At 40.3% G+C, this 22004-nt stretch overlaps 1 protein-coding gene across 5 annotated transcripts in view; it reads right to left on the bottom strand.

The window, feature by feature from the left end:
- The window catches only part of HERC1 (HECT and RLD domain containing E3 ubiquitin protein ligase family member 1), a 3987333-nt gene that overhangs the window by 1669757 nt on the left and 2295572 nt on the right, over nt 1-22004 (bottom strand). For all 5 annotated transcript variants that reach the window (XM_044077739.1, XM_044077741.1, XM_044077740.1 and 2 more), the window contains exons 42-43: nt 17980-18211; nt 10325-10449 (exon numbers count right to left, since the gene is read on the bottom strand). In XM_044077739.1, coding sequence (XP_043933674.1) covers nt 10325-10449; nt 17980-18211 — 357 coding nt within the window. The remainder of the gene's footprint in view (nt 1-10324; nt 10450-17979; nt 18212-22004) is intronic.

The raw sequence follows: 22004 nt of genomic DNA, 5'->3' as shown, positions 1-22004 counted from the left end.
CATGGCTGGAGTAGCAAAACACAACAGCAGAGAACCTCCATCTAGAGATTGTCTGTTTAGACATAGCTTGAAATTTCTTTGTCCAAGTACAGGAAATAAACAGCAGGTCAGCTTTCCTGAAAGACTTGGTTTTGTCAAGGTAATAGCAGAGTTGCCTGTGCACATCCAATGTAAAAAGAATCTGTTCTCCATTGTTTTCTGGCTCTGGATAAAAAAAAAAAAAAAAAAAAAAAAAAAAATTGGGAGACTGAGCTTGATTCATAGCGAACTCTGACACAAACTTAGGCATGAATAATGGGGTTAGTCCTCAGAGTGACCCTATCACTATGGAAAACCAGATAGGATTCACCCACCATGACAGCTTGTAAATCAGATACTTGCCTTGCCGATATCGGAGTAACAAGTAAAACAATTTTCCACGTAATGAAACTCAATCACCTAAATAGACAAGTTCAACAGGAAACAAAGTCAGATTCTCCAGTAAAAAATGTAAATCCCAGGATGGCGATATTTGTGAGGGGGTCCATATTTAACACTCCTCTCAAAAACTGTTTGACCACAAACAAAGAAGAAAAAGTGGGAACTACGGGCAGGCAAGCTGAAATGGCCTCTAGATGCACTTTGATACAAGCATACAAAAGGCCAGGTGATAGTAGCTTACACAAACATTTGAGCACCAGGGTTGCAAACTCCTTGATAAGACCTTAGGTAACTGGCTAGCCACCAACTTGAAAATGTTTTCCATCTTCCAACATGTGACTTTCTAGTAGCAGGCCTTCTTGTCCCATTTAGTACCTGCTGTACATCCTTGTGAAAAAGGTGCTTAAAGGGTATCAAAATTGAATCATCCGGGCAGTCAACTGCAGTTGAGTGATGTTGGGGTGTATCAAACTCTTCTTGTCTTGTGCGAACAGATCCAGTCTGTGAGGACTTGTGGTAATTGCCCTTAGACAATTCCATAAGTAGGGAGAACCAATTTTGCCTGGGCCAAAAGGTAATTACACCATTATTTTTGGTAAATCATTATGAATCTTCAGAAGTACCATGGAAATCAATGGAAAGGGTGGAAAAGCATATTGGAACATCCATGAAAAAGGGAATGAGACAGCATCTGATCTCCAAGCTTGTTTGCAAGAATTCCTGGAACACAACTTGTCTGGCCGTCTGTTTTGAAAGAAGGCAATAAGATCTACTTTATGTACTCCACACAGCAGGATCAATTCCTGGAATACTTCTGGACTGAATTTTCATTTGTGAGATTTGTGTCCAGGAACTGCTCAGTTTGTCTATCACTATATTTTGCTCTGACAGTACATAAGAAGCCTGAATAGTTAGGAAGTGTTGAAGAACTAACTCCCTGGATATCGTTGCCAAGCAGTATAGCTGGTATAACTTGGTACTCCCTTGTTTAAGTACCACATTACTATAGTGTTGTCTGTAATCATCTGAAGAGATTTTTGTTGCCAAAAATGATGCAAGGCTTTTAAAGTTTGAATCACAGCCAGCATATATTTGATATTTATGCACTTTTGTCTGTCTGAATCTTCCCAAAGACCTTACATTTTTACTCCCACAGAAACTGTACCCTAAGCAAAATATGAGGAGTATGTCAAGACTGATTGGTTTGAGGTAGGAAGACAGAAAGGAAGTCCTGGTCTGAGAGCCATCTGATCCCTTCACCATTGTAGTTCTAAGCTACACAAATCCCATCACTGGGATTTTTAAATCTAAGAGATGAAGATACTAATTCTACATGTTTTTTTTCAGGAACCACTGAATCTTTCTCATTTGCAGCCTGACATGTGGTATCATTGGGATGACAGAAACCATAAGGCCTGGAATTCTGAAGAATTCTCTGGATGAAGCCTGAGACAGATAAGAAAAGTTTACGAATACTTCCTGATAAGTTTCCACATTGTATTGAGGTAAAATGGGTTTCTCCATGAGAATATCTATAAGGCACCCTAAAAACAGAATCCTGTTTGACAGTCAGGAAGGATTACTGTACGTTTATCGGAAACCCCAGATGGGTTAGGAGGGATAAAACCTTTGTTAAGGACTCATGGCATGTGGGCAAAGACTTTGCACAAATAAGCAAGTTGTCTAAATAAGGAATGATGTGGTATCTTACAGCATGCAGTGAGCCACCACAAGAGCTAAGCACTTTGTAAACAACCTTGGTGCAGCAGATAGTCCAAAGGAGAATGTAGGGAACTGGAATGTGATGGTAAGCATCCTTGAGATCTAAGGTTACCAAAAGAAAATGATCTGGGAGAAGGGCTAACACTGACTGGAGTGTCAATATCCTAAATGTTTGAACTTTCACATAGAGATTAAGGAAGGAGGGATCCAAAACCGGTCTCCATGAATGCTCATTTTTTTGGGACCACAAACATTCTGGATTAAAAGCCTCTTCTTAATTCTTCTGCAGGAACATGTTCTATTATATTTGCTTCTACCATGTTGGAGCACCTGAGGAAACAAGTCTGTCTGGTTTGGAGGGTGAGGGGGAATTCCCTGAAAGGAGAATCTATCCATTGTCAGCTGCAACCCTTCATAATCACCTTTAAAACTCATCTGTCTGAAATTATCTGACATCAAGCCAGAACACCAAGGGACAGATATTTACAAGTGAAAGGGCAACAGGGGTAGGGGGAGGGGGAAAGATGACTGGGTCTCTGGCATAATCATTCTGCAGTTGGCACTTGACCCTTTTTTGGGAAATTCCCTTGTTTTTGGGTTTGGGATTGTTACCATCCTGACATTTTCTCTCTTGGGTGCCTGCTTGCTATTAGGCTGAGTTCTCTGACTATTTTGTCCTTTGAAAGGAGTAGAGGTTTTAGAAGGAAAGAATTTAGGGACCTGAAAAATATTAGAAACTCCCTGCATTCATTTACCTCAGTCATCACATTGTTTGAGTACTCAAATATAAGCAGGCTAAATTCAAACTCACAATTTCTGACTTAGTCATCTGAAACATACTGGTTATGCATTCAAACAAATCTCCTCAATAACAGTAGTCGACGCATAAGCCCTGGAAACAGTATTATAACAAATGGCATATTTGAAAACTTGAGACAAGTCAGATAATGTGATTCACATAAGATAAGGAAGAACAAAAATTATTTCAAGCTTTTATCACACTATAACATGAACTTCCACATATATTCATGGTAATTCAGGACTCTGGAGGCTAATGTGGCAGAAGAAAAAAGAAGTCTGTTCCCTTGTCAGTCCAACCACCTCCCCTCATTATCCCTCTGGAAATACATTGGAGATGGCAAGGTACTTTTTTGCTGCTTGAGCTGCAGGAGTGACTATAGCAGGATCAGCTGTAAGATGAGAATAGAAACATTTATTTGCATGTGAAACTCTATAAAATTGATCTGCTTTTTCATGGAAATGGGGGGGGGGTGATTATCAGGAGCATTACAAGCCGCCTTTAATGCATCCTTCAAAGCAGGCAAAACTGGAGGAATGGGGTCCAGAAATAGGGATCTCTTGTTCAAGTAAATCATACCTACCCATCTCTGGGAGGAACATCTGTCAGTTCCGAAGCAAATATGTCCCCCAGTCTGGAAACAGTCTCATTGAAGGAGAAAGCTTGCACTGGTACTGCTTCAGGCTCAATATCCATAGAATCAAGAGTTTTGGGCTGTAGAAGCCTGGGGTGAATAACTCCACCTCTTACTTAGAAAGAGAAGCAGCAGTATTAGAAGAAGGCATATAGTACACAGAGTTGACTGATTGTACTAAACTTATGGCTAGGGTAATACACCACTTTTACAGACAGAAACCATTTCTTTATTTTCAATATGATTAACTTTTTCTTTCTTTCTAGGTATATTTCTAATGGGTGAATTGACAGAAAACAGCATATTATCCCAAACCAAAGGTCTCTTACCCTGGACACCATGAGAAGACCCTTTTGAAGCATATCCAGTACCCAAACTGTTTCCTTCTCCCACACCAAAGCACAGTACTGAAACAGCTGCAAAGGACGTCTGACCCCTGGCTGACAGTGCCTAGCAAGGGTACAACACAGGGAATCAAGGATACAGTTAAGTGGTCTGGGGAAGTAACTGTGGTTACTGCAGAGTCACCAATCACATGCTGAAGCATTGTAGTGGCCCACACAGGAGGCATGGGCTCATGTTCCAATTGTTTTTACTTTTTAGGTATATTAAGAAAAGGACCAGCGGGACTGGGGTAGGTATCCATACTGCAGCCAGGGAAGAAGTCTGTTTTCCAGTAAGGTATGCTGGTCAGAAGGTGAGTTTCTACTAGTAAGTGTTAACAACAAACAGTCCTTCCAGTCCAATCAAATTTACCCCATAACAAAGTAACTCAAGCAACACACAAGAATTCTCTGGGATAGACAGAATTAAATACATAAGTTGCCCTGTAAAATCAGATAAAACCTAAACAAACCAAGTGTAAGCAGGAGCATTCACATATAATCTTACTCTCCCAGAAAAATAATCTCCAACTGATAAAAAACATTTTAAAAACAAGAAATACACTTTAATATAGTCCCAGGACACTAAATGACAGTCAAGTTCTAGAAAACAATCCTTAGACCATAATAGTAATTGAGGAACAACTATAGCCATGCCTAAAAAGCCAGTATTCTTACAGTGTCATGCCACTACTTACCACAAGAGAGACAAGAGAAACACTAAAAAATATTGAAAATATAATTTGCGTGTGTGGAAGGGGACCCCAAACAGGGTCTTACTTGTCCGACAGGAAGTATGGGCCAACTACTGCATGGAAGAAGTCTCAAGGGATACAGCTGCGTGAGACTGCAAAAAAAAAAAAAAAAAAATAGAAGAGCTTTAGTCACCCTGACTGCCCTTATACTTCCCTGCAAAAGGGATTAGCCTAGGCAGTCAGAGTGACTGTTTGGGAGGGGGGGGGGGGGTCAGGACTTCGGGAAGCTGGCTGGGTGCTGTTTCTTTGGCAGGATACAACCCATAGGTTACTGCAGCAGTGAAAATGATAAACATCTTCCATTGTCAAAATTAATGAGATAAAAACAAACAGTACACTCTAAACCCAATGTTAAAACACGGCATCCTACATCTGGCTGCTGGGTGACAAAATTGTGGAGAAATAAGTTCAGCAGATGTCACAGGAGGCAGAGAGATGCCAAATCATGTGACCTCGTTTCTTGAAAGATCTTTCTGGCCATAGAGAGAATCAAGGACCAACTATAAGGCCATCGGTCTTTCAAGCAGTTTCTTTTCCCAGAACTGTGGACCTCCATCCAGTTGCTCTTGCTCGAAAATCCACTTCTCTAAATATTTGGACGTGGCTTTTCTGCACAAGGCATTACATCAAATCTCCTCTTGCCTGCTTACTGGAGTACCAGTTATTTCTTCTATACTCCACTGGGTTCTATTTTCAGCTGATTATATTTTTATGAATGAATCTTGTAAAACAGCTTTTTGACTCCTCCCAAAATCCCTCACATTTGCTGGACCTAATGAGAGGCTTCCCTACCTGCTTGCCTTAGGAAGCAAGCATTCTGTCATATAAGACTTCCTGGGGTCTGCAAAGCATAACTCTGCAGCATGTGCTTGGTGAAGGCTTGCATGTGGGTATAAAAATGCAGTGACTTTATAGTTATTTTAAGTGGCATTTCTGCTTGTACAAGACCACTATGTTGTGCTGCTGAGTGCGTTCTCTCTTCTCCACAGTGTGTGACCCCAGTAATTGATATTTTTAAATAGGGAAAGTGGGAGTATAGAGAGGCTTTTTCACATGCAGAAAACACTTTCCTCTGGCTTTAAATTACATTTCATCTGATTAATATAAACTAAAATGTGGCTTGTGGAAAAGCCATTCGAGTTAACATTCCAATCTACCTCTGTATTGCCAAACTGAATGGATTCCTGGTCCTGCAGATGAAATTCCAGCAGTCCTTACGTGAAGAGAACAAATCATGTCATTTCCAACTCCCTGATGTGCAAGACGCACTCCATATCCGACATGCATCTGGACAGTCAGTCCCTCAGAGTGCCCCTCCCACCTAGGGCCAAATGCATCAAATTTTAGGACCTCTCTACTCAAGACACAAGAGTAAATTAGATTCCTGTTAGAAGGTAGGTGGGAATGGTCCACCATACCACATTTTTTTTGTAGACTTCTGACAGACTCATAATTATGTCTGGGTGGTCTTTCTCTTGCAAACAATGTACTCTAAATACCCACTGTAGATTTCTCATGTGGTGTCTTGCCATAAGATACCACAGCAACAGTCAATGTCTTTAACACCAAAGTTAAGAATCACGCACGGACCATGGAAACAATGTTAGCAAAAAAAAGAATGTACTACTGGCAAGATACCCTCCGCCCTCAAGGGCAAATATGGCTGCTAAATGATTTTACTGCAGCAATATCCAATAAAAGTAAACACCTGAGACTCTGGCATGTTTAACATGAAATCAATGGAATGAAAGCCCTGAAATCAATTCTTTACCTGCCTTACAAGAATGTTGTTGGAAGCAGCTACCAGGAAAATGTCATCCAGATAAGAAAACAATTTGGTGCCCCACAACCTCAGATGAGCTGATACTAGTGGCATGTATATCAGGGAAACTCTTGGAGTGAGGTGAGACTGAAATAGAAACTACAGAACAGATAATGGTTGGTTTTAGTCTACAACAGCATGTTTTTGTTTTCTTTTTTTTTGTGCTTTCCCAAGGACCTTGCCTGATGGCGCCTCTCCTTTGACCAATTAGCCCATCTCTGCCAGCAGAACAGCAGCTGGGTATTTCCCGACTAGGTGAGAGCCCTACAGCCCATTTGTTTCTACCCAGTTTTCTGTTCTATGGTGGAAGCCACATGGTAGACATCAAAAAACTTCTGGGCAGTCAGTCCTTCAGAGTGCCCCTCCCAACTTGTTATGTGCAGACAAGTATCTTGAAAAGCCAAAGAGTACAATCAGTCTTTTCTGTATAGGCAAGGGAACAGCAATTGAAGAGTGACTATACAAGATGTTTCTGAAGCAAATATATTTAAGCCACTTGATCCTAGAGATGCCTGAGGTCTCCTGACTTTTCTGGCAAGCGAAAGAACCTGGACAAATATTCCTGTCTCTGCTGGTCATCAGCGATCTCATGGAAGCCTTATGTTGTGAGATGATTGGCTTTTGTACATCCTTGCTTGATTACAACTTTTGATAGGGCGGAAGACCTGGAAAAGGTAATAAGGTGGGGGTGTAGTTAGGGGAAAGTGAAGGAAAAATGGCAAGAAAGAGAGTTCCATCTTCTTCTTCCTTATTCTTTCCGAAACATTAAGTTTGGTCTCTAAATGACTGAATTTAGATAAGCACTTCTAACATCTCTCAGTCTAAAGACCCAACATCAAATGACATCAAGGGGTCCCTCTAAGGTGAGATAATACGGAAATATCAAGCAGAGGCATGTGACAGAGGCAGAAGAGCTGGCCTGACAGAAACAGGAGTGGATCACAGTGGTGGGAAAAAATATATGAGTATGTGCTCCAACCAAAGATAAAGTGAACCCCTAGAGCAGAAGGAAAAGGGATTCAAAACAGTAAACTATAATGTTTGAGCAAGCCAGATCTGAAGAAAAGATGCCGAGAGGCTGACATCCGAGTAGTGGATGATGCTGACAGTGCCATCTGATGGAAGGAAGAGGTCTGCATCACTGATGGCATGAAGTGTCAAAGTCAAAGCAACTTTGTCATTCAACCATACCAGAGTTACAATATAATGAAATATCGTTCCTCCAAGCTTATGCATAAAAATATAACAGCAGAGGCAAACAACAATAAAGAGCAAAATACCCTTAAACAGCAACAGTGAAAGAGCCAAACGAAGACCAGAAACTTCAAAACAAGCACGATACATCCACCACTATCTTCATGCATCACCATCAACATTTGTAATCAGTCCCTTTCGTCTGACCATCCAACTGCCGCTACCTGCAGGCCCAAACGGTTACACCATCCCTAGCAACATCCAGGCCAAAGTCTTTCCTTCCGACCCTCCTTCCAACTACAGTCTTTTCAATCACCTCTACCTGCAGGCCCAAATGGGGATACCATCACCAGCAACCACCAAGTCCTTCTTTTCTTCTGACACCACTGACCCTCACAGTCCACCATCCAGTCCGTCTCCATCACTCTAACACCATCCACTGCATTTCAGGGGGCAGTCCATTAACATAAGCCCAAACGAAATTCAGTTAACCTGCACTTCCCATCAACTTGGCTCACCACTGCAGGCCCTCCTTCCACCGCTCCAATGTTATGTTACCAAATAACAGGCAATAATTCCATTAATGACACCACTAATATTGCCGCCTGAACATCTGCTCACTCAACAACAAAAACGGACTCACCACATAAAAAGATTCACACGGTACAACATAAAAACAAAAAGTGCAAACCAGAAGCCGAAGCATCCACTGCCATTCAAGGCATCGCCATCTTCCTTGCAAGTGACAGCTAAGTAAAATGAAGCTATCAAAACTTAAATCAGGCAAGCTGGTGTGAAGTACCAGTGTCAATGGGGAGGAGCATAGGTACCTGAAAAATGGACATCTGTTGTACTAACACCTGAAAAATAAGTTATGGATAAACTGATGTCTAGTGTCTAATCATTGGAAGACCACACACCTGGTGTACAGCATATGTCCTTTGAAGAGTTTTCTTACCTTCACACTTCTTGAGGCGTCCACCAAAATTTCACAAAACAGTAGTAGGAATGGTCAGATGGTCAGATTTCTCTTGATAAGAGGAAGCAGACAGAAAAGGCAAGCTTAATATTAATGGGGAGTACTTAATACAACTAGTGCGTGCGTAAATGGGCGTGCCTTCTTTGAAGGTTGGGCGTCGAGCTGGCAACTCAGCGTTTCGTAAAAATCTACTGCCAATCATTAGCGGACCGGAGTCCCGCTGTGTCGACCCCTTACCGGGAAAAGCCAAAAGACAACAACAACAACTTAATACAACTGGTGGCTGATGACTACTACATTAAGGAGCTTTACCACACCCAGATTTATCTTCCCTTCATATGTTTGACTAATTTGCTCAGAGGAGCAAGAACAGTCAGGGCACTAACTTTTCTACTGACAAGTTTTAGAAGTCAAGAAAGCTGCAAAATCTCTCACTTTAGTGTTCACTATTTTTTTATTCTGAAGACAAACTCTCATCAAAATTATAGTCAGACCAGGAAAACAAGTAGTGATCCTAAGCTGCTATTACAATCACAGCAAACTTTAGGACATCAGAAAATTGTCAGAGACCTTATGTCTGTAACATTTACATCATCAAACAATCTTCTTATACCTGCAATGCTTAGTGATGACACTAAACATTAAAATATATACAGCACTTAGATGTGACACTTAACTTCTGAGCACATGAGACACTCAATTTGCCAGCAAACCAGTAAAATCTGTTTTCTACAAAAACATTTGAGGTGTCAACAACGCCAAAGCAATAACAAGCTACACAAAAATCCTAACAGCAAACTACCACAATTTCCTGGAAAAAAAAAACGTGAAAACCGTTACAAACAATTCTAAAAAGAAAATGAGAAAGAAATGGAAAATTCTCTCTGATAATGATAATCATCTTGTAAAATGTTGGCACTGTCAAAACAGTTAGGGACACCCCTCCGCCCCCAGGGTTCAAAAGGACTTCCATGTTAGGATTAAACCTGGAGTGCAAGAGGAAGCAAGGTACAAGAGTTATAAAGAAATTTAAAGGCATGAAGAAATATGAGCTAGCAGCCTAAGCAGGTTTTACATGTTCTGCAATCCTAACATAAACAAACTAAACTCTACAAATTCCTGTAGCTAGAGCTCTGTAGTAACAGATCAACATGGTATGGGATAAAATGCAGACTTCAATCACATACAATAATATTCAGAGCAGATCATGGAGGGTTTATATGTGCAAAACAAGCAGACATTGTCTCTGTCAGGACTAGACACATGGCAAAACTTGGTACACACATGAATCACTAACTCTAACATCTTGCATCAACATTAACTAATCCCTCAACAGCAACCACATAACAATATAAACACAGATGCAGAAATGAATTAACTTTGTACAGGGCCAGCAGTTATGATGAGGAATCTGATGACTACACTGAGTGCACAATGGCCTGACATTTACATATCTATCATACACCAGTGGCTTCCACTGAGCACAGTGAAGTAAGTGCCAAGGCAATAAAAGACAACAAATGAAAGCAGAATATGAAAAAACACTTTGTGAAAAGAAACATGAGTGAGTAAAAAAGTGATACCTTTATTCAAATTAACAAAGATTTGCTAAATACCTGCTCGCGCTAGCAATGTTCGAGCTGCCAAATCAAATTTTTGCCTTCTGGTAACTGCTGACCGTCCTCTTACACTGGACCCACTATTAGCTGGTACATTGTCGGCATGTTCCACACCCTCTGGGCTGAAGAAATAAAAACACAACCAAGAAAAAATACATATTATGTGAAAATATAACCAGATTACACCACATTGTTGTATTGATCAATACAAATAACCAACTTAAAAGTGCAAGCACTGCAGTGTGAAGATTACACCACATTGTTGTATTGATCAATACAAATAACCAACTTAAAATAAATAACTTCTCCCCTCCATCAGTGAATGGTGGACAGATGCACGAAGCACTGTTCAAAACTGCAAATACATGCAGATGCACATATAAAGATAAAAAAATGCAGTCCCTAAAAACTGAACTTAAACATGATAATCAAAACTGACATTTACATTTTTAAACAGTTTCTGTAGGGGAGCTTTACCACTCAGCAACTCCTCCCCCAACACACACCACAGCTGCTTCACTACACTAATGTCAAGACTGTAGCATCTTAAAGTGTATTTTCCAAGATAAGGCAAACCTGATTTTTAAAAACAAATCCTGCATTAATAACCTGCTCTCTGGTGATGGGTGGGGGGGATGTCATGGTTTACTGATGGGGGACAGGGGGGGTGAAGTTTTCACTGAACTTGTCTGCCAACAGGTTGGCTACAGCTATGGCGTTTGTGTATGTGGAATTCTTGACCACAAATTCAGATCAGATTTTGAAGTTACCTCTGAGACTGCGGATGTATGCGAAAAAGGCCTTGTGATTGTCCTTAGTGGATGTGGCCAACCTGGACTCGAAGTTAGCATTAGAGGATTTCACCAGTGACCTTATTTGCTTCTTCAGACAAAGGAGAGATTGCTTATAACTTGGCACCTGCTCCTTCTTGGTCCTGGACAGCAATTATTTCCTTTTATTATAAAGTCAGTTTGTTGCTGCTGTCGACTATTCAGGTTTATTCTTCCTTGAGGAAGATTATTTGGTCCTGTCAGGTACTGCCGTGTCCATGCAGCTATATAGGTGCTCATACAGTTTTTTGGTGTAGGCTTGGACATTTGTGCTTGATTCAACTGAAGGGATGGTGGCTGTGAAGCTGCTTACACCTGCTCTCAGGAGGTTGTAGTCAGCTTTGGAAAAGTTTTTTTTGTTTGACCCTGGTGGGGGGGGGGGGAGGCTCAGGGGAGATGGTGCCTTTGAAAGTGATTGCTTTATGTTTGGATTTTACCAGGGAGGATGACACTGTAGGGGTGCTACAGTGACTACTCATGTTGGTAAGTACCATGTCCAGGATATTTTCACCCTTTGTGGGGGTGTCGACCAGCTGATCCAATGCATTGGCACTGATGAAGTCGAGGCATCTCTAAGCATTTGTGTTTGAGCTAGACTAGGTCTTCCACTCTATGGTTGAGTAGTTAAAGTCACCCAGGATCAAGGTAGAGGGTTGAATCTTGATGGATTCAAGTAAGTCCAGATAGGTGGAGTGGGTCTCCTGAGTCATGGTTGGAGGTCTGTAGCTAGCTATGATTTGAATAGGTGTTTTGTCAACAGAAAATGTACCTGGAGTGTCTCCTGTGCGTCATACCCAGCCTGAAGGTGTGTATGTCTTTGATAAATACTGAAACTCTACCTCTTTGGCTTTGTAGCCTTCTGTTTGAGGTCTGAAAGTATGTTAGGACAAGTAACCTGGTAAGGCCGGGGTGCTCTCCTCAGCTTTGAACCAGGTTTCAGTGACTGCACAAATGTCAGCATCTTCCAGGGCAAAGAATACTTGCTATGAGTGCAGTTACACATTAAGACTCCTAGCGTTTAGCAGCATGACATTTAAATTTTGTTTACAAGAATTTTTCATGTTGGTAATTTTGTCCTCATGACTTTGTCTAAAAAAGGAACTATGGGGGAGGCAAGAGCTTTTACCAGAAGCCTGAAGCCCAGGGGAGCATCGTAGTCTGTCAATCACGTCCTCCCACGCTGTCAGGTACTGGATCCCCTTGGGATGACACCAGAAACTAAGCCAATTGTTAAAGTCAATCATTTTCTGTTTGTACTGATACATCATTCTGGGTGACGGCAGGATGCTGCTTAAGGCTAGGGACATACCTGCCTGGAACACACATTCAGCGAGCTCAATCATGTCTCTCTTCTTATAGTCCAGAGAGGTACAGCTCAAGTCATTCACACCAACATGGACTATGACAGAGTCATAACAGTACCTGTTGTTGAGAGATTTGAGTGCGTGAGTGATGTGACATATTCTAGCACCTGACAAGCAACTTACTGTGACTTTCTCCTTGTCTACCCTGGTGAGGGGCACATCTGTGTGTCTCACGATAGAGTCTCCTATGACTAGTATGTTGGATGTGTGGCTGGGCCTTAGAGGCTGTGAGACAGGGGCATGTGTAGTATGTGTGGTGCTTGGTGTGGTGGGTTGTGATGTGCATGTGTGCTTTTGCTTCAGAGGTCTCTTTTGTTTAGGTATGTTTTTGTTGAGAACATCCACATATTTAGAAATGTACTGTACAGGTGTGGGTGGTGTTAGAAATGAGGTGTTTGTGCAGAAAACCTTCTCAGTGCCAGATGCACTGGCTTGTGATTGAGACAGCAAGGATTCGAGATTCTTCATGTAATTGCATTTCTCACACATTATGTTCCTAGATGGTAGAAGAAGAGGGTTGTCTGTGTACATGAGGCAGTTGCTACACTGTCTCAGGATGTCCATATCAACAAGACTAGCAGGAGAAACCACAGAAAATTGTCTGTCCATGATTGTCAGAATCTGCGGAAGAGAGGTAAAGGATGGTAGAGTGGGTACTATCAGAATAGAGTACTTACAGGTGAGAGTAGAGCTGGATAAAATCATAGCAGTTGCAAGGGAGGGCATCAGTTGCACAGGAGTAAGGGAAAAAAAGTGTAACTGAGATAGCTCGCATTGGGTTAAAACAGCGCAGTGGCAGTATGCAATGAACAAACAAACGCAACACCCTGCAAACACAGGTTCTATGCCATGCATCCACCGAGTTTTGTGTCCTAGGAAAGCAAAACTTATTTTAAGTCGTATACATTAACAGAAAGGCAAAGGAAATAAGGGTGAAAAAGTACATGATGTAGTACCTCTTTCGGCTTTTCCTGGTTAGGGGTCGCTACAGCGGAACTCCGGTCCGCTAATGATTGGTAGTGGATTTTTACGGTGCCACGTTTCCAGCCTGATGCCCAACCTTCACACACGCACCTACCTGCATGTCTTTAAGAGTCACTCGACTGCGGGGAGGACATGCAGACCTCATGTTGTAAATTTCAGACTTCTTGAAAATACAACACATCAGTACAGAACTAGCTTTATTTGGGAAATTCCTTAGCTGAATTTCTATATGCACTACTTACATTGTCAATAAACAGAAATGCCAATGCCAACATTCCTGTTACATATAAATGGAATCATACATCTCAACCATACAAGACAAGAGATCCTAACATATATTTTCTGCCAAATATTCTGTGCAATGCACCACATTTGACTGGTGTCAAATGAAGCTCCTTGTATTATTTAAACTCAAGTCAGTAAGTAAAACTTTTTTTCTGTTCTGTCCCTGTGTAGGGCTGAAGCCCGAGGTAACCTAGTATACAGAGGTGTGTGTGTGTGTTCTGTACTTAAATGGTGGCCAGTGAAGCACCCTGTGGTATTTAAATGCAAGTCAGTGCATAAAACTTTCTTCTGTATTGTTTGTGTGTAGGGCCGAAGCCTGAGGTAACCTAGTATACAGAGATGGGGGTGTGCGCTTTGTACTTGACTGGTGGCCTGTGAAGGTCCCTGTGTTACTTAAAATAAAGTCAGTTAGTAAAATCTTTTTCTGTTTTATTCTGTTTGTATAGGGATGTAGCCAGAGGAAGCCTAGTATACAGATAAAAAATTGGGAGCACTAAGTACTGTTTGGTTTTGTGAAACTGAGTGTTGAAAAGGAAGAGATTTCCACTGTCAAGTGTATCTTTCCTCAATAATTCTCAAAGCTGAGGTCTCTTTTGTGATATTTTTTAGAGAGGAAGATTTACAGAAAATTATTTTGGAAGGCTAAGGTAGAGAGAAGCTGTAGTCAGAAGCTGGAAGGTTTGCACAAAATCAGTTTTAGGTTTGTCTTGCCATTTTTGTATAGATAATTTGCCCTTTTGTTGTGCATTTTAAAACAGAAATGGCCTGACTTGAAGGGATAACTTCTTTGAAGTTTTGGAACAAGGGAAAAAAATGTTTTAAAATCCCTGTATAATTTTTCCCCTTTATTCCAACTTTTTTGGATATTCCTGCAAAAAGAGATCCAAACAGAAGTCCCTCTCTAAAGCAACATCCAAATGTTTTGCCTTTCGGTCTTCTTGCAGGGACTACAGTCTTAGCCAGGAGTACCTTTTCAACACCGAACCAGAGGCAGCAGTCCTAGAGGAAGCATCTGCCACACCATGGGCACACTTAGCAGAATGGTATGCTAAGACTGAAGCAGAAGAAACAGATTGCATTGCTGATTTAGAATTGCTGTCATGGATACTTAAGCATGAGTTTGTTCATGCTGTCAAAAACAGATCAAAGATATTGTCTGCCTGATAGTTAACAGTAGAGAAGGCTAATGTAACTGACCTACACTTTCCTCCATATCTATCCATAGCTTGACTATCTCTATCATTGGTGAGAGTACTGAAGGAAAAAGTTTACAGGGCTTGTCAGTATCAGTGGAAACAGCAGCAAGGTCAGAGGGTGGATTTTTATGTAAGTATTTGCATGACTCGGGGACTTTGCAACATCTGTCAGGCTTTTTGGCAGCAGGTGACTGTGACTCAGGAGGTTAAAAAAATCAGAAAGGGAAGTGCCCTCCAAAGCTTTAAGAACTGAAAAGACAGGAGTAGGCATGGGAACATCCATATGCAAGAGACCATAACAGCTTTTTTGTGACTCAGAGATTTGTTTGTCTTCCTAGTTAAAATGCTGCATCATTTTCTTAACAGTTTCTCCAAAGGAAAAGTGTCAGAGGACACAATATCATCAGGGTTGGATTCATATCCCAAAGGGGAATGAATATAGGAATAATCATCCAAATTGTCAGATTCTGGCTGAGATGAAGAATCATCTTCACATGATGTATTCTATTTTTTTTTTAAGATCTCACCCTAGAGGGCGAGGGAGAGAAACTGAGGGTGTTAAAGAACCATTAGGGCTTTAAATAGTCCCTGAAAAAATTCCTGCAGACAGCCTCTTGAAACCGGACTGGCTGGAGTAGAAAGGTGCTTTGATTTTTGTTTCTTGTTCTTCAAAGCATCCAAATAAAGAACATAGGTTTGATCTGCAAAACAGAACCACAGACATCCTCACACACTAAAATTTGAGGATCTCTGTCTGGTCCTTCTGAAATCATTATCCTGGCACTAGCAGCCATCAGACCAGTTGGAAGGGACGTGCCTGTAGGGCATTCCGAGTCTGCCTTCAGATGGTTGTGAGAAAGGAAACAAGTCCGGAGGTCAGTTGGTCTGTGGGCTTTTTAACTGCCACAGTAGATATATCTAACTCTGACTGGATAAAGGAAACCAAAGTAGTTAACATCTTCATTCAGTTTCTTGGTTTTCTTGTTCAGCTGTGAGGAGACATATGTGGTTAAAACTTCAGTGGACGTGGCATTCTGCACTACAACTTTCAGACATTTATTCTCCAAATAAATATTTAGAGAGGAAAGAGATGGCCCTTCAAGGTTTTTGGAATGAATACCTTACAAATGATAAACACTCAATTGTTATGGTCAGGCCATAAGCAAAAAAAGACACTGTGAATGGCTATCTTTGTGGAGAATGTGCCTCTCTTTGATAACATCAATGAATTTCCAATAAAAGGTAAAACAATGATGAAGGATCAACAACGGGGTAACTTAGTTTTCATTGGTAGTTGCAATTTGGATTCTTTTGAATGGCTGATAAAACAAGGAAACAACATCATGCTTCCCAGACTGGTGACAAGAATGGTTTAAGGATTTTGGCACCCGTATAGCCCTTATGTACCAGCACACAGCCCTCATACCTCTGTTTAAGGTTGTACACACAGTGTATGAGGAAGAAGCACATGAACTTTGGCGTACTCAACAGATGTACAGTATCCTTAACAGGATAAATTTCACTGGTCAGCATTACTGCAACAGTGATCTAATGATGAACATCAAGGTAATTCTCACATTTCAGAGCCAACAAAGACACTGCAAAGGTGGACAGGGGATGTTCTGTTAGAAAATAAACCCCATTTCAGAGAATTTTCCTCTGGGTGGCTTTAAAAGGAATCCATTTCTCTCTGTCACATGCTTTTCAGGCACACACAGAAGCTTACTTTAAAACAGAAGTACAAGGCAACCATCTTATGCTGCAGCTCTTGCAGATCCAAATACTCAAACGATTCAGGTCTTTATCCCGAACTGTATTGAGTAATATCCCAGACAATGGGGAAACTGAAGGAGAATGAAAAGATAAGGAAGATGTCCAACAAGCTCTTCATTTCACTATCATCATCATCACCTGCTATGTCAGAATACCAAAACTAGTAATCTTCACAGCATATTAAGGGTGAAATTGCCTGTGATAATTCACTTCATTTTTATGAACAAAACATCCAACCAATACTTCTGACAGGTGGCACACAAAAAAATAGCTAATCTGCTGAAAGGTATAGGAACTAAAGCTAAATGTTTTACCTAGACAATCATGTTTTACTGACAGGTAGTTTTGGTCAATAGGACAGCCTTAAAAAAAAAACACAAGCAAGTAAAACAGAATGGGAGATTATTTGCCAAGCAAGGGTGCCAAAAAGCTATACTGATTTTCATGGGTCCCACATAACCACATAATAGGGACAGGAATGTAAAAAAATCACTCTGAATGTATGAGGTCAATGAGTCTGGAAGACAAACAAAGAATTCCATATCACTGCTAGCAAAAGCCTTCATAATGGCAAAGAGAGATGCTTTGAGGGTAATATGGTGTTTCTTCTATTTTTAGAAGAGGAAAAATGGTCTCTGGTCATTCTTGAAGAGTAAACCTTGGAGAGTAATGGGCAGTGTCCCCTGAGATGAGACAGAATATAATTTTTACCTTTGTCTTCCTTTAACCTTCCAGGAAAATCCACAACAATTTCAGATGTCAATCAGGAGTGTTTTGTTCTAGGCCTAAAAAGTGCAAATTATATTCCTGTCTTGTTCTGCTTATCCATCTCTAACCTATATTAGCACAAGTGAAAAAAAGGGTTCAGGATACAGCTCCAATCAGAAACTTAAGAGACGGGAAAGAACACATACTACTGGAACATAATAAACCAAACAAAATTTTAGATTACATGCACAAAATGAATGGTTAAAAATAAGTTTTGACTTAGCCTCCCATTCTCTTAATGACTATATTAGGATGGGCTTTGATAAGGCAGAGCCTAGAAGTAACTACTATAAAGTGGGCTACCTGGGAAGGTATAAACTGTTGGCAGTATGCTCAAAAGAAAATTAGGACTAGTAGGTTAAGACTAGCCACATACATATTTTTTGTTCAACTGTGCAAAAAAAGAAAGCTATACCATTTATATTCCCTTACCATAAAATGATGTCGCTCACCTCTCACTAAAGCCTTCCTCCAGTTCTGATGCATCAACTGCTGGAAGGTCAGCTGTAGACTGCAGGTAAGCACCTTCTCTAGATTTCACACTACTTCCTGATGCTCCTGCCCCTGGACTAGAATCTGCAGTTCCACGCTGCTGGGGTTCTTCATCATCTTCAGTGCCAGGATGTTCTATCATCCACATAGCTAGAACAGTGATATTCTGAGCATCAGCTTCTCCTCTTGTACCTGGACAAAATATTTGTTAAACACCTTTATTAAATTATCACTCAAGACATAGGCACACATACATTAACAGAACAATAAAACAAAACATATTAATTTTTTTTCCCTTACATACATTGCATGGTTTCTTTCTTAACAACTGCCACTCAGTCCAGCATTAAATACTATGCTCAATTCTTGCATTTTTTTAAACCTCACACCTCCTGAACATTATTCTGCATGGATTCTTCTCAACATTTATTTCTATGTAATTTGCTCCTACCCTTTTATAAAGATACCACTTTTAAGTTCTTTTACCTCTTTTCCAACATTTATTACTTAAAATATAGTTGGCTTAGACTTTGATTTCAGTTTTCTAGTAATTGCTTTTTTGTCAGCCAAAAGAACTAAAGTTACTAAAGCCTTACAACAATCTCCACCAAGTCATCCAGCAGGGCACCCTAGTCCAGTACGCAGATGACTCCACTATAGTCTGCTCTGCTGACAACTCAAATATATTAAAGCAACATACACAAGCCGCATTCTCTACTGTGGAAACCTGGCTTCACAAAAATTCCTTTCTTTAAATCCCCCAAAAAACAATTATGATCTTTATTCCCAAGAAAAATACCTCTATTAATAACGCTAACTTCAAAATACTCTCTCAACTCCATGACAATCGAGTTAGTTACCTCTACTAAATTGTTAGGGGTAATAACTGATGAAAACCTTAAATTCAGTCTTCATATTCAAAAGACTCACAAAAAACCCAGGCTTCTATATAGACACAACAAGTTCCTCTCATTCTCTTCCAAACAAACAATTGCATTATCTTACCTTTTACCCTCTCTAACTTATGGTGCTCCTTCACTAGCCAACCTACAGTCCTCTCTGAAAACAAAATTAGAAACATGTTACAACAAGATCGCTAAATTTGCCACTAATAGTCACCACGCTACTCATCATTGTACTGCCATAAAACAACTACAATGGCTGGAATTACCCCATCATCCACTGTTCCTTCAGCTCACAACCATACATAAATTGATATACAAACCTCAAGACTACCCTGCACTCATCTCCTTAATCAACCTCTATAATCTTATTAGGCTGCTTCGATCTGAACACCAATATCTTCTCCAAATTCATAAACTCAGGTTACCTGCAGGTCAACTATTATACTTATGGAGCATAGCTAAACTTTGGAACACTCTACCTCCTTCTATCCCCTTACAACAAAGCCCTTCCAACTTTAAAACTGCACTACACAATCATCTTCTTTCCGAGTGGGCGTGTAACTGTTCCTCTACTCAGCCATTACTTAAATCTACCAATTTAACCATGAAATCTGTCTATCTCTAGCTTTTTCTAATATATTTTTCTTTTCTTCTGATGAACTTTTATTTTCTCTACTCCTCCTTGAGCCTCCTCTTAGCTCCACTACCCCTTTTTCTCCCCCTCCCACCCTCCTTTCTTCTACCCTTCTTTTCTCCTCTGTTCACTCTTTCCTTACATACTTTTCCATCTTCCACCTCTCTCTTTTTACTCTTTCCCTCTTCCCCCTATTGCTCTATTAAGTAACTGATGTTTGCCTTTCTAACCAACTTTTTATTACTGATTCATATATTCACCTTAGATGTTTTATTTAAGGCCTTATCACACTATACTTCTATTGCTGCATATGCAGGTTTATCCCGATATGTTTTTCTCTGCATTATGTCATGTTATTACTGTACCCCCATACTATGAATATGCTTAACCTTCATGTCAGAAAGTTTGTAGTAGGTTTATTTCCTTCTATGTAAATGTTTAATGAACATCTTATGAAATTTTTTGAACCTCTCACCTGAACAGATAAGAAGAATGTCCAGATGTTTGCATCATATTTTTGGTGTGTTCCTCATAAAATGTGTGTTTTTTTGGCAAATCATTAAAACCTGAAGTCACTAAATAATATTAAATAATGAACAAACATTTGAGTTTCAAATTGTATATCCTTCAAAAATACATAATTATGCAAACCTGTTATTCTAGCAACCTTTCTAAGTTTATGGTAGCAATATTTAAATTCTGTTCCTATTTTTAGACCTTTGTCTCCTCATTCTTTCAGGCTTTGCCCAGATTTCTTGCACTGACAGGTTGAGAGGTATGTGTCCAGTTAGCCTGCTTCGGGTATAAAAATACTTAAGCAATCATTTCCAAGCAAACATCCTATACCTTCTGGAATCTGTTGCATACTTGGAAACAATATCTAAACACTCTTTCCAGTCTCTCTCTCCAACTTTTCTAACTGCTGATTCTCACAGTTATTATGCAATATTTTATATGTGCTATTAATGATTCTCTTTTTTGCAGCAGCTTCAAAAACTCTTACAGAGCTGGGCTTTCACTACGCCTATACTCTTGATATTAGTCCCTGGTATGGAAGGCAGCCTCTAACCTACAGTCAAACTTCTGCTTGGCCCTATCCTACTCTATTAAGTTGCTATTTCAAGTTATTTTCTCCCAATACCTTGGTTCCTTTGCCAGTTTCCCCCAGTAAATACCAGCCCCCTTTTACCTAATTTCTACTCTCCTATTTGCAGTGATTTCTACTGTCAAAAACTTATTTTTCTATTTCAATATTTTCTGCAATTTTGTGAATATAATATTCTGTTTGCTGGTTGCATTCTTTTTAAGGACCTGCATCCAAAATTCTTTCTCCTTATTTCATTGTCATCCCTTTACACTTTGATTTATAACCTTATGCTTGTTTATATGAGTCTTAAATGTATCCATTCAAATCAGGTAATTTTAAATCACCTTGCTCTATGGGGAGGATAAATGTATCCCACTTAAACTTTTGCCCTCTTCCATGCCCAAATAAATTTCTTCAAATCTAGTAATTATCCACATCATCTCTTCTGGCTGAGCACTACCTTCTCCCTCACAACTAGCAAAAAGGTTAAACTACTGAGTGCCCCACTCTGAGAAAGCCCTTATCTATGTACTTCTCCCTCCTGAATCCATAACTCCACAAGAGGGCTGCAGGGACTCAGGAAACCTAACATCATGTTTACTTCACCCAGGAAGTAAACTGCTAAGTGAATAATGCCTCCCTCTGTGGTACAGTGTTGCATGCCTGTCACCTTTACGTAAAAAGAAGGTATAATCACGTGCCTCCTTTTAACCTTACCGGTTACTTAGGGGCACAAAACAGATTTATTGATAAAATTAATAGAAGCAGTGGATGCATTTATCAATCGAATGCCTCTGTGGCTAGAAAGACCACTTGGAGCTCCAGATGAGTGGAGAAAAGTCCACTCTTTCTGGGAGAAACCATGTACCCTGAACCACAGTGAAATCAAGCTAAACTATCCACAACACTAGAGAAGCGTCTCTCATCAGACCCTGCAGTCATCCCGAACAAAAAAAAAAAATTTGAACAGGGCCCACCTGAACACAGATTATGACAGTCTACCACACTCAAAAGCTCAATCACATGGGTGTGATGCCAGAAAAAAGCTCTTGAAGTATGTGGTTTCTCAGCAACCATGGACACCTCACAGTCAGCTGCAAAGAGCTCACTGATGACAGTAGTGGTCATCAAGCATAAATGGCAAAAGGAAATCTGAGCTTGGACTTCTCACTGTGTCCTCAACAGCCAAATTCCCGATTCCCTGCTATCACAGCAAGAATCACCAAGACTGTAGTGTCCATCCTCTCAGATGGGATAAGGGAAAAATGTTTCCTAGTTTAAAGTCACAACCACGGCAGATACCAAAAGAAAGTACAGTTATGTCAGAACTTACCACAACAGTAGATTGTCCTACTAATC

Source organism: Protopterus annectens, chromosome 7.part0, assembly GCF_019279795.1.
Source record: "Protopterus annectens isolate FY-2018-M chromosome 7.part0, PAN1.0, whole genome shotgun sequence".
In the NCBI taxonomy this organism is placed as follows: Eukaryota; Metazoa; Chordata; order Ceratodontiformes; family Protopteridae; genus Protopterus; species Protopterus annectens.
This window is presented reverse-complemented; position numbering and strand designations above follow the sequence as displayed.